Below are 13,767 nucleotides of genomic sequence, written 5' to 3'. Positions count from 1 at the left end.
TTCCTAAAATAGGTGACAAATTCCTAAAATAGGTGACAAATAGGTGACAAATTCCTAAAATAGGTGACAAATAGGTGACAAATTCCTAAAATAGGTGACAAAATCCTAAAATAGGTGAGAAATTCCTAAAATAGGTGACAAATCCCTAAAATAAGTGACAAAATCCTAAAATAGGTGACAAATCCCTAAAATAGGTGACAAAATCCTAAAATAGGTGACAAATTCCTAAAATAGGTGACAAATCCCTAAAATAGGTGACAAAATCCTAAAATAGGTGGCAAATCCCTAAAATAGGTAATTAAATCCTAAAATAGGTGACAAATAGGTGACAAATCCCTAAAATAGGTGACAAAATCCTAAAATAGGTGACAAATTCCTAAAATAGGTGACAAATCCCTAAAATAAGTGACAAAATCCTAAAATAGATGACAAATCCCTAAAATAGGTGACAAAATCCTAAAATAGGTGACAAATTCCTAAAATAGGTGGCAAATTCCTAAAAATAGGTGATAAATCCCTAAAATAGGTGACAAAATCCTAAAATAGGTGACAAATTCCTAAAATAGGTGACACTCTGTGATGACTGGAATTGTAAACTGAATGATATCATAATTGAAAAAAAATCAATTAAAAAACAAAACAAAAACTGTTAAAATCGAACTTGGGCAGATTTTTTTCTAAAAAAAAATGAGGGTAAAATTCGACGAAAAGAATGCTTTGTTGATAAATTACCTGGTCCATAGATAAAAGTATTTTGAGTGACAACTGTGGAACTGCTGGCTCCGTTAACCGGTTGCGGTTTTTGATGTGGTGGCGGCGATTGTGGCGGTGGCGTTCTCGGTGGTGGAGCACCGTAATTGTGATCTTGAAGAACGAACTGCAGACACTGCAAGTTCAAAATCAAAAGGTAAGTATATGTTTTGTCCAAATCCAGGGCTAATCCGAAATTGAAGAGAATTTAAGATTTGTTAAGCTATGGATAAAAAAAAGCACCACCTCGTAAGGTAGCGGGATCCTTCTACCAGGAGATGAAGGCCGCTTTTGGAAATCTTCTTCCTTCGGCAGGACAGTTTCCGGTTCAATTCTGCAAAAGAAGGAAAGACCAGTTCGAGATTAAATTCTATTTAATCTCAGGGGGGAAAAAAATCCCTGACAATTCCAGGGTTTTTTTCCAGGTATCTTCAGTTTTTTCTTGGATTTCAACTAAAAATTATCAATTCTGAACCAAAAATATAATAGTTAAATGTTCAGTGTTTAACAAAAAATTGATTTCATACCAAAGAAAAAATTTAATTTTCAACCAAATAGTTAAATACAGTAATATAAAGCTACTTTTACAAATAAAGAATTATGGTTATTGAATTTTATATTTTAATTTAAGAAAAAATTAAAAACGCTCGCGAAAGAATTCTTGGAGTAAAAAGAAAAACATGAAATTTCCAAGTTTTTCTGAGTATATAAAAATTCCTGGGCAATTCCAGGGTTTTCAGGTAGGGGGTCGTCCATAAACTACGTTTCCACTTTAAACGTTTTTAGTTGAAAATTCAAATTTTTAGTTGAGAATGCTTGAATTTTATCTGAAATTCGTCTTTTTTGGTAGTAATATTATTTTTTTGTTTAAAAATTCTTTTTTATATATAAAAATTAGTCTTTTTTGGTGGTAAAATTATTTGTTTGTTTAGAAATTAATCTTTTTTTATTAAAAAATTCAACTTTTTGGTGATGAGTTATTGAATTTAACTGAAAATTTGTCTTTTTCGGTAATAAAATGATCTTTTTGTTTAAAAACTCAACTATTTGGTTAAAAATTTAACAACTAGGTTTTAAAGTTAAACTATTTTCCTAAAAATTAGAAAAAACCTGTTTTATTTTTTTTTTTTTAATTCAAATTTTTTGTTGAGAATTCTTGAAGTTTGTTGAGAATTCTGGAAGTTTATTGAAAATTCTTCTTTTATGGTAGTAATATCCTGTTTTTGTTTAAAAATTCATCCTTTTTAGTGGCAAAATAATTTGTTTGTTTAAAAATTAATCTTTTTCATTAAAAAATTTAACTTTTTAGTGACAAGTGATTGAATTTGACTGAAAATTTGTCTTTTTTTTTAGTAAAATTATCTTTTTGGTTAAGATTGTTGAATTTTATTAAAACTTGGTTATTTTTCGGTATAAAATGAATCTTCTTGTTTGAAAATTCATCTTTTTGGTTAAAAATTTAAAAACTAGGTTTTAAAGTTAAAATACTTTCCTAAAAATTAGAAATTTTTTTAAAACTTTTTTTCATAAAAATCCAAATTTTTTGTTAAGAGTTCTTGAAGTTTATTGAAAATTCTTCTTTTTTGGTAGTGAATTAATCATTTTGTTAAAAAATTATTCTTTTTGCTTAAAAACTACACTTTTTTAGTTGAAAATTTAACCTTTTGTCTGAGAATTCTTGATTTTTCTCAAATTCTTTTTTTCGGTAGAAAAATAATTTTTTTTTATTGAAAATTCAACTTTTTGATTGATAATTCTTAAATTAAGTTAAAAAACAAGTTTTTTTCCGTACCAAATTAATTATTTTCCTTTAGAAATCTTCTTTTTCAGTTAAAAGCTGAACATTTTGGTTGAAAACTCTTGAATTTCATTAAAAATTCGTTGTTATCGGTGAAAAATTCATCTATTTCTTTAAAAATTCTTCTTTTTCAGTTGGAAAATTTAACTTTTTGATTGAGAATTCTTGAATTTTGTTAAAAATTCTTCATTTTCAGTTGAAAATTCTTCTTTTTTGGTAGTAAATAATCTTTTTGTTTAGAAATTCATCTTTTTGTTTAAGATTATATATTTTTAGTTGAAAATTCAACTTTATACTTAACAATTCTTCAATTTTATTAAAAATTTGTCTTTTTTGGTATTAAATTAATCTTTTTGTTTAAAAATTCTTCATTTACAGTTGAAAATTCAACTTTTGTGGTTTAGAATTCTTGAATTTTGTTTGGAATTCGTTTTTTTTTTGTAATAAAATAATCTTTTTGTATAAACATTCAACTTTTTGGTCAAAATTTTCGAATATTATTAAAAACTCCTTATTTTTCAGTATAAAATTAAGCAATTCATCTTTTTGGTTAATAATTTAAAAACTAGGTTTTAAAGTTCAACTACTTTCCTAAAAATTAAAAAAATTCTTTCTTTCTTGAAGATTTTATTTTTTATAGCGAATTTTGGAATTTTGTTTGAAAATTCTTTTTTTGGCAAAAAATTAATCTTTTTGTTTAAAAATTAAACCTTTTTAGTCGTAAATTCAACTTTTTGATTAAGAATTCTTGAATTTTGTTAAAAATTCGTACTTTTCGGTACAAAATTAATCATTTTGTTTAAAAATTCTTCTTTTCCAGTAGAAAAATTTAACTTTTTGGTTCAGAATTCTTGAATTTTGTTAAAAATTCTTCATTTTCCGTTGAAAATTCAACTTTTGATTTTAAAATTATTGAATTTTTTTTTGAAAATTTTCTTCTTTGATAGTAAAATAATGTATTTGTTTAAAAATTCATTTTTATAAAATTAAAATTTTTGGCTCGTAGTTGTTTAATTTTTTTTACAAATTCGCCTTTTTTTATTGTAAATTTAATCTTTTTGTTTAGAAATTTATCTTTTTAGGTAATAAAGTAATTTTTTGTTTAAAAATTCTTTTTCAGTTGAAAATTCAACTCAATGGTTGAGAATTCTAAAATTTTGTAAAAAATGCATTTTTCCTTTAGTAAAAAATTAATCTTTTTATTTAAGAATTCATCTTTTTTGGTTGAAAATTAAACTTTTTGATTGAGAATTCATGAATTTTGTTTAAAATTTGTTCACTTTTTTCGGTAGAAAATTAATTTTTTTTTTGCTTAAGAATTCTTCTCTTTCAGTTGAAAATTCGTAATTTTTGGTAGTAAATTCATCTTTTTGTTTCAAAATTTATCTTTTCTTTATTGAAAATTCAACTTTTGGGTTGAGAGTTCTTGTACTTTTATGCTAAAAATTCTTAAATTTCATTAAAAATTTATCTTTTTTTATAGTAAATTAATCTTTTTGGTTGAGAATTCTTGAATTTTATTGAAAATTCGTCTTTTTTGGTAGTAAAATAATATATATATTTTTTAAATCGTCCTTTTTAGTGGAATATTCGTTCTTTTTGGCAGCAAAATAGTGTTTTGGTCTAAAAATTCACATTTTTGAGTTCAAAATTCAACTTTTTGGTTTAGAATTCTTGAATTTTGTGTGGAAATAATCTTTTTCCTTAAAAATTCATCTTTTTTAGTTGAAAATTCAACTTTTTCATTGAGAATTTTGGTTAAAAATGCATTTTTTCGGTCGAATATTAATCTCTTTGTTAAAAAAATTTTTTCATTTTCAGCTGAAAATTCAATTTTTTGGTTCAGAATACTAGAATTTTGTTTAAAATTCGTCTTTTTTGGTAGTAAAATCATGTTTTTGTTTAAAAATTTTCTTTCTAAAAAATTAAACTTTTTAGATGAGAATTCTTGAATTTTATAGAAAAATTTTTTTTTTTGTAGTAAATTAATTTTTTTGTTTAAAAATAAATCTTTTTTAGTAGAAAATTCAAATTTTTGAATTTGATTAAAAATTCGTTTTTCTTCGATAAAAAATTTATCTTTTTTTTTTAATTTTATCTTTTTTAGTCAAAAATTCGAAATTTGGTTGAACATGTTTTTTTGTTAAATTTGAACTATTTTATTAAAAATTATATTTTTTAAAAATTAAAATTAATCTAGTTAAGCTGAAAATTCAATTTTTGGGTTTAGAAATTCTTGAATCTTGTTGGAAATTTTTTTTTTGTATAAAATTATATTTTTTTGTGAGTATGATAAAAAATATAATTTCATACGAAAGGAAAACGAATTTTTAACAAGATTCAAGAATTTCTAAACCGAAAAATTGAATTTTCAATTAAACTAGATTAATTTTAATTTAAAAAAAAAACGAATTTTTAATAAAATAGTTAAATTGTAACAAAAAAGGTGAACTTTTACTTAAAGAAGAATCATTTTCGATCAAAAATGAAATAGGTAAGTTTTCACAACTTTTTTGTACCGAAAATTCGTCATCTTGTCCTGAAATTTCAATAATTTAGTACCAAAAAAAAAAATCAATTATTTCACAGAAAATTAATCTTTTTTTCGTATAAAATTATCTTTCTTTATCAAAACTTTATATTCTCAATTTTTAAATAATAAAAACCTTTTTTTTCAAATAAAAAGTTTAACTATTCCATTTTTGGTTAAAATTTTACGTTTCTTAGTTACAAAATTCAATAAAACCCGGATTAACTGTGACAAATTAAATTAAATGAACATTAGAGTTTCACCTACAGGCTAAATTACTATCGGAGGGAGGGGGCGTCAATTCAACGATTAGAAAAAAAATCGAGTGATATCAACAATTGCTGAAAAATTCCTGAACATAATTTATGGATGATCCCCAGGACACCCTGATAAAACTTTTTTTTTGTATAGACTTTTAAACAAGAAAGATAAATTTTAATATCAAAAATACGATTTTTCAACGAAATACATGCACTTTTAAGGAAATAGTGGAATTTTGAACTAAAAAAACTCAAGTTTCAATATAAAATGAAATAATTAAATTTTCAAGCACAAACATTAAATTTCAACAACAACAAAAAACGAATTTACAACTAAACAGTTGAATTTTGAACCAAAAAAGCTCAAATTTCAATCAAACATGAAATAATTACATTTTCAAATAAAAAAAAATTAAATTTCAACAAAAAAAATCGAATTTTTAACTAAAGCAGTTGAATTTTTAACTTATAAGATTTGTTTAAAAACTAAAAGGAAATAGTTAAATTTTCAGTTAAAATAGTTGAATTTTAAACAAAAAGACAAATTTGCAACCAAGCATTTGAATTTTGAACCAAATAAGCTCAAATTTCAATCAAAAGTGAAATGATTAAATTTTCGAGTGAAAAAAATTAAATTTCAATAAAAAAAAAAGAATTTTTAACAAAATAGTTTAATTTTTAACTAAAAAATATCAGTTTCAAAACTATTTTTTTTTGTCTCCATTACTTCCATTAAATCAACTTACTTAATTTCAACTTCCCTCCTCGGCTCCCCAGAATTGACCGGCATCAACGTCTTCACTTGTCCCGGCTGTTGTCGACCCTGCTGTTGAAACTGATTCGTCATGATGACCTGCTTCGGCTGCATCGTTTGCGGCTGAACCTTCACCTGCTGATGATTCTTCTGCACCATCATCATACTAGGCCCTCCTCCTCCTCCTCCTCCTCCTCCTCCAGTCTGCTGGGGCATCAGGGTCTTAATACTGGTCTTCTGGGGAACACAAGGCGACGCACTCTTCAACGGATTCATATTCGTATTGAGCGAAGTCTTGATCGGTCCCTTTGGCGCACTATTCCTCTGATTTGGTTTCTGAGCCGGTATCGTCTTAATGCAGCCCGGCTGCTTCGGCGTATTTTGCGGACAAATCACATTCTGCGATTGGGGAACGATCTTCAACTGGGCAGCAGTAGCAGTTGTTGCATTCCGATGATGGAAAGGTTGCATCTTCTGATTTGGCTTCGGATTCGTCTGTTGATTTTGCTGACTCTTCGCCGCTCCCATTCTGAGAACCATTTGCTGCTGCTGTTGCTGTGGCTGCTGCGCCAACTTCGAATTCATATTTCCAGCCGGCTTCTGATTATTCGGCACTGGCGTTATAGTCGCCCCTTTCTGCTGCATGCTCGGTATTTGATTTTTCTGAATCTGCTGTTTCTGCATCATCATTTGCTGCTGCTGCTGCTGTATATGCTGATTTTGAATCTGATTCTGATGATGATGCACCTGCTGCTGATGAATCTGTTGATGCATCTGCTGATGGAGATTCGGATGGAGCAATTGTTGTTGAAGATGTGATGTCGGCACATTCGTCTGAGACTGTGAATTATTTCCACTCTTGGCTATCGTCAAAACATTCGAGTTCTGGGACGAAATTTTCGCTATATTTGGTACACTATTACTTTTAGAAACGGCTGTCGCTGTTTGTAGTACTCTAGTTGAATTGACACTCGCCAGAGTCTGGGACTTTTGCAAATTCCCACCAACGATTGGCCTCTGCTGCTGAGTCTGAGTCTGCTGCTTTTGCATCTGTTGTCCAGGCGCTCCCTGCTGTCCAGACAACTGCTGTTTCTGCATCATACCGCTAGCTGTAGCAACAACCGATTTCTGGGCATTGTTCACAATTTGCGGTTGTCTCTGAACTGCCATCTTCATCGGCACAACACCCCCCGGTCCCTTGTGGATAATTTGATGAGGCTGGCCAGCCTGCTGCTGACTCTTGTGATTGGATTGGCTCAAATTATTCAAGCCCGCAGACAGGCCTTTCTGATTATTAAAAGTCTGCTGCTGTATTTTCTGGCCGATTGGGACCTGCACTTTCTGAATCGAAGGATTGATCTGCTGTACTCGTTGCATGTTTGCATTGCTCATCACCTGATTCATCGAGATGTGCGCATTTTGCGAGTGCACCTGGGATTTCGGCAGAGTCTGGATCCTCGAAACAGGGGCTGTTCGCTGAATGGGAGCTTGACTACTACCCAAGTTGCTCATGGCCTTCGCTTTATTTAAATTCTGCTGATTCCCAGTCGGCGGATTAATATTCTGATTTAAATTCTGCAGCTGATTGGCACTCTGACTTTTGACTTGGAACCTCTGAACACTAGAAATCGTGGTATTGGCGACAGTTTGCATTGACGAATTAGCCGCTGTTGGTACCGTGAGTGGCTGGAGTTTGAGCTGACCGGCGAATTGCGGATTCATGGTGGCCGATGATGGTTGCTTCGTGATGGACAGCTCCGAGGAAACAAGAGCCTTGACCGATTGTCCTAAATTCTGAGAAAAAGCGGGTGTTTGCACTTGAATTAACGTATTTGAGAGAGAGCTGCCGGTCGAGGGTGGCAGTTGCTTCACTGCTGCTGACGAGGTATTCACCGGGGTCGGATGCATTGTGTAATTGCACGGCACTTTCTGAGAAATAACCCTCGTGGACAAAACCTGAGTTGTGTTCGTTTGAGAGCTGATCCTCTGAAATTCTTTGCCATTTTTGTTGACCGGAAAGGTGCCGATGATTGGTTTAACAGCCGTGGAAGCAGTTTGAGTGATGGAGACTAGCGGTGAATTGATAACGGCTTTCAGATTCTGCAAATTTTGTGGTTTCGCTGCGGCAATTGAGGATTTTGGAAGAGACGCCGCCTCGACTGTCAGAGGCGTGTTGATTTCTGTCGACGTCAAGAGCGGATTGTTGTTCTCCACTTCTTCCGCGCTGGCCGCAGCAGCACCTAGCTGAAATACAAAACTCATGGTGGCCTCTGCTTTTGATCCCAGGTGGTCGACTCCTTCTGATCTTGCTCCATTGTTTTCAACCGACTCATTTCGCTCGACCGGGACTGCTGGGGGAGGCGGGCCTGGGCCTGGGGATGATCTCTCCCCACCACCTGATCCTCCCCCGGATAACTTGATCACCGATGGAGTCGACGTTTTGACGGCCTTGCACTTCCGCTAAATAAAAATTTATTCACGACAAGTTAGCGATTTTTCTGCAAGCAGTGCTGCACTCACGCCTTCCCTCGCTTCAACTATTTGAGGACTTTGTACCATAGGCTGAAACCAAAAAGATAAGGAAAAATTACAATTAGTTTGTCACCTATTCGAGGAAATAAATTCAAATTTAAATTTTTCTTGGTTTATTGCGGCAAATACTTATAATTTGTGCGAGAGAAAACACGGAAGTAGTAAACAAGACTTGGACCATTCACGAGCAACTTTCTCAAAGATCATACGATCTTTCTATCGACTTGTGCATTATGCGCAAGAAACTAATTAACATAATAGTCGTCAATTAAAAATGCTAGCTATCATTCTCTATTCTCGTACAACTTTTAATCCGAAATTCCTCCTTTAAAGCCCAAGTTTCCTTTTCTAAATCTAATTGCGAGGTTCAAGGGACAATTAAAAAATATATATTTAATTAAATCAAACCTAACTAAATACAACAGGCTGTCTACTCAAATTCTAGAAAAATATTTCTTGACAATTCCAGCTTTTTTTCAAGTGTCTCCAATTATTTTCCAGGTATAATTTTTCATAATATTTCATCTTATACTTGAAATTCAGTGCATATTTAGGTAAAAATCATTAGGTGAAAAAAAAAACAAATTTTCAAATAAATGGTTGAATTTTGACTAAAAAATTATATTTTTCAAACTAAAATAAAATTGTCAAATTGTCAGTTAAAATAGTTGACTTTTAAACAAGATCAATTTTCTATCAAATTACGATTTTTCAACGAAATAGTGGAATTTTGAACTAAAAAAGCTCAAATTTCAATATAAAATGGAATAATTAAATTTTCAAGTACAAACATTAAATTTCAAAAACAAAAAAAACAAATTTACAACTAAACAGTTGAATTTTTAACTAAAAAATGTCAGTTTTAAAACTGTAATGAAATAATTAAATTGTCAGTTAAAATTGTTGAATTTTAAACTAAATAAATCAATTTTTAAACAAGAAGATAAATTTTCTACCAAAAATATGAATTTGCAAACAAAATACTTTAATTTTTAACTAAAATACAAAAAAATTTCAACCAAATAGTTGAATTTTTAACTAGAAAAGCTCAATTTTCAATCAAAAATAGAATAATTAAATTTTTAAGTAAAAAAAAATTAAATTTCAATAACAAAAAAAAATTTCAACAAAATAGTTTAATTTTTTAACTAAAAAATTTCAGTTTCAAAACTATAATAACATAGTTAAATTTTCAATTAAAATAGTTGGATTTTAAACCAAAAAAAAAAAGATAAATTTTCTATAAAAAATACGATTTTTCAACAAAATTCAAGCATTTTCAACGAAATAGTTTCATTTTTAACTAAAAAAGACAATTTTTCAACCAAGTAGTTCAATTTTGAACTTAAAAAGCTGAAATTTCAATGAAAATTGAATAAGTAAGTTTTCAATCTAAAAAATTAAATTTCCACAAACAAAAAGAATTTTCAACAAAATAGTTTATTTTTCAATCAAAATGGTGAATTTGCAACTAAAATTAGAAGCATTTAGCTGGAATACTTGAATTTTGAACTAAAACATCAAATTTCGATCAAAAATGAAATAGTTAAATTTTAAACAAAAATCAATTTCAACAACAAAAAAGAAACGAATGTTAAACAAAATAGTTCATTTTTCAATCAACGTGATGAATTTTAAACTAAAATTAATTATATTTAACTGAAGTAGTTTAATTTTGCACTAAAACATCGATTTTCAATCAAAAATGAAATAGTTAAATTTTCAGATAAAAAAAAATTCATTTTAACAAACAAAACATAATTTTTAACAAAATAGTTTGATTTTCACTCAAAGAGATGAATTTTCAATTAAAATTAGAAATATTTAACTAAAGTTGAATTTTCAACCAAAACGATCAATTTTCTAACAAGAAGATTAATTTCTACAAAAAAAAGCCGAATTATTAACTAATAGAGATAAATTTACAATTATATAAATATATAATAATATAATATTCAATTGGAAAAGTTACATTTTCAGAAAAAGAGGAATTTCCAACAAAAAAGATCAATTTTAAAATAAAATGATGCATATTTCACTAGAATGCTTGAATTTTCAACGAAAGAGGAATTTTTAAATAAGAAAATTAATTTATTACCAAAAAGGACGTTTTATCAACAACAGGCATGAATTTTCAACGAAAGAGTTTAATTTTTAAATAAAAAAGACAAATTTTAACTAAAAAGGCTAAATTTTCAAACCCAATAGAACTACAAAATATTTATTTTCAATAAAAAATGTAATAATTGAATTTCAAATAAAAAATATAAATTTTCAACAGAAATTATAAATCTTAAATTGGAAGAATTAATTTTTTAACCAAAAAGATGAATATTAAACCAAAAGGTGAATTTTCAACCAAGAAGATTAAATTCTGCTAAAAAAGACAAAGTGCCAACAAAATACGTTAAATTTTCAATAAAAAATGAGAAATCGTCAACCAAAAAATATTGCTAAATGTTTAGTTAAAAAACTATGTTAATTTACAGCCGAAAAAAATGCAGTAGTTGATATTTCCATTAAATTTTTAAATTTTTAACCAAAAACGCTTTAACCCTCAAACGGTACACTAGTGCAAATTCGCACCTGAAGTTTTTGATTATGAAAAATTTTTCTGTAAATAGAGAGAAAATATTGAAAACTAACTGATGAATTTCCATTACATGCAGTTTTAACGAGATACTGGAATTTTCAACTAAAAATTATCAATTTTTAACCAAAAATGCAATAATACAATTTTCAGTTTAAACCAATCAGTTTCAAACAACACAAACAAAAATTTAACAAGATAGTTAAATATAGTAATAGAAATCTATTTTTTACAAATAAACAATCAATTTTATTGAATTTTATATTGATATTTAAAGAAAACTTAAGCACGCTCGCGAAAAAATTCCCTGAAATTTCCAGGTTTTTCCAGGTAGTGTAGGCACCCTGTACAAAAATAAAACAACGAAGAATTTGGCCTCGAGAATAAGGGCCAGATAAAAAAGAAAAAGAGAGAAAGACAAAGCTTCTAGACTCTCGAGGAAAAAAGGATCCATCATATTTCTTTTTCGAGATCGCGTGCGCATAACTTAATTTTGATCCATTCGCGTACCAGGGGAAATCTGCAGCCTTGAGATAAATTTAGCGATTAGACTAGGAAACATCTCCAGTTTTAGAATTCACAGACTCAACTTAAGCGACTAGTCGACAAAAATAACTCTTTTGGAACAAATACTGACTTTGAATAATTAAAACAATCCCTAAATCGAGAATAATTTTATTCGCCGATCAATAAACGATGCTTGGATGATGCTTTTTCAAACAAGAGAGATCAGATAATTTATTCTTTTATTTTCTTTAATAATTGGAGATAGTAAATTTGAAGCAGAAATAATATAAAGATAAACCCTGGCGAGTTCTCGTTTGTGCATAATGACTTCATTGTGTTGTCAACCGTGCCTCTCCATTTCCATGCGTATTAAACGACAAATAAGAAGGTCAGGCCTGCTCTTCTTCGCATTGGCGCCCATTCTGCGCTTTAATTTCCCATGAATCGGTTTGGAAACCAAAACCATCGGACCTGATTTCATGTTTTCACACTCCAGCTATACAAATAGAATCTTGGAATCTAAAGTTCGTTGGCTCTATTCTCGTTACGACATTTCGAAAACAACAAATTTATTTGTAAAATTGGTTCAAACTACCATCATTCTTATGAATATTTTAATTCATTTTCTGACTGTAACTGAATTTCAAGTGACTTCAGAGTGTCTACTCAGATCCCGCAAGTAAAATTCCTGAAAATTCCACGCTTTTTCCAGGTATTTTAAGTTGTTTTTTTTTAAAAAGTATAATTGTTGATATTATGGAACCATTAAAATATTTCGCATTTTTTAAAACAATCTCCTTTTTTTCAGTTTCTAGGGATTGAATTAATATCTTTAATTTAGAAAGTCAAAGAAAATTAAATAAAAAGATGTTCTGAAAAACATTATGTAAATACTGCATTAAATTCATTAAAAAATACATCAGATTCCTAAATTTTCAAATAAAAATATTGCATTTTCAACTAAACAGATGAATGGCTAACTAAACTGTTGAATTTTTCAACAAAACGATTAATTTTCTACAAAAAAAAAAAACTTTCAATCAAATACATGAATTCTCAACCAAAATTTTTAACTAAAAAATATCGACTTTCAAACAAAGAGTTTAATTCTAAACTAAAAAAGATCAGTTTTCAACCAAAAATAAAGACTAGTTTTTCAGTTAAACTAAAAAAATTTCAAACCAAAGTGAATGAACTTCAAACCAAAAAAGATGAATTTTCAACTAAAATGATGCAAATTTAGTTACAATACTTGACTTTTAAACAAAAGAGATTAATTTTCTAACAGGAAAAAAAAACATTTTTAAACAAAATATATGAATTTCCAACTAGAAAAGATAAATTTTCAATTAATTATCTGGCAGAAAGAAAAGATTTTGCAACAAAATATATGAATTTTCAACTAGAAAAAACAAATTTTCAACCAAAAAGTGGAATTTTGAACGAAAAAATATCAATTTTTAACAAAAAATGAAATAATTAATTTTTCAATTAAGAAAATTAATTTTCAAAAACAAAAAAATTGTCTAACCAAAGTGAAGAATTTTCAACTAAAATGACGAAAATTTAGTTAGAATACCTGAATTTTCAAGCAAACAGATTACCTAGCAAAAAAAAAGAAAATATTCTTCAACAAAATACATGAATTTTGAACTCGAACAGACAAATTTTTCAACGAAAAAGTTTAATTTTGAACGAACAAATACCAATTTTCAACAAAAAACAAAATAATTAATTTTACAGTTAAGAAAATTATTATTCATAATAAAAACCAAATTTTCAACCAAAGACATCAATTTTCAAATAAAGTGACGAATCTTTAACTGGAATAGATGAATTTAAAAAAATTTCAAAAAAATGAATTTTCAACTTAAATGATGAAAATATAGTTAGAATACTTGAATTTTCAACCAAAAAGATTAATTTTGTAGCAAAAACGACCAGTTTTAAACAAAATATATGAATTTTCAAATAGAAAAGACAAATTTTCAACCAAAAAGATTATTTATCTCGAAAAAAAGAAAAAAAAATCAACAAAATTTATGA

At 28.5% G+C, this 13,767-nt stretch overlaps 1 protein-coding gene across 4 annotated transcripts in view; it reads right to left on the bottom strand.

The window, feature by feature from the left end:
• LOC117177560 (protein piccolo) overlaps positions 1–13,767 on the bottom strand; it is a 147,660-nt gene that overhangs the window by 70,961 nt on the left and 62,932 nt on the right. For 2 of the 4 annotated variants that reach the window (XM_033368372.1, XM_033368374.1), the window contains exons 2-4: positions 6,085–8,654; positions 994–1,084; positions 733–886 (exon numbers count right to left, since the gene is read on the bottom strand). In XM_033368372.1, coding sequence (XP_033224263.1) covers positions 733–886; positions 994–1,084; positions 6,085–8,354 — 2,515 coding nt within the window. In that variant the 5' untranslated portion in view covers positions 8,355–8,654. The remainder of the gene's footprint in view (positions 1–732; positions 887–993; positions 1,085–6,084; positions 8,655–13,767) is intronic. The other 2 variants (XM_033368373.1, XM_033368375.1) reach the window with 1 other exon arrangement.

This window comes from Belonocnema kinseyi, chromosome 7 (genome assembly GCF_010883055.1).
Source record: "Belonocnema kinseyi isolate 2016_QV_RU_SX_M_011 chromosome 7, B_treatae_v1, whole genome shotgun sequence".
NCBI lineage: Eukaryota > Metazoa > Arthropoda > Insecta > Hymenoptera > Cynipidae > Belonocnema > Belonocnema kinseyi.
This window is presented reverse-complemented; position numbering and strand designations above follow the sequence as displayed.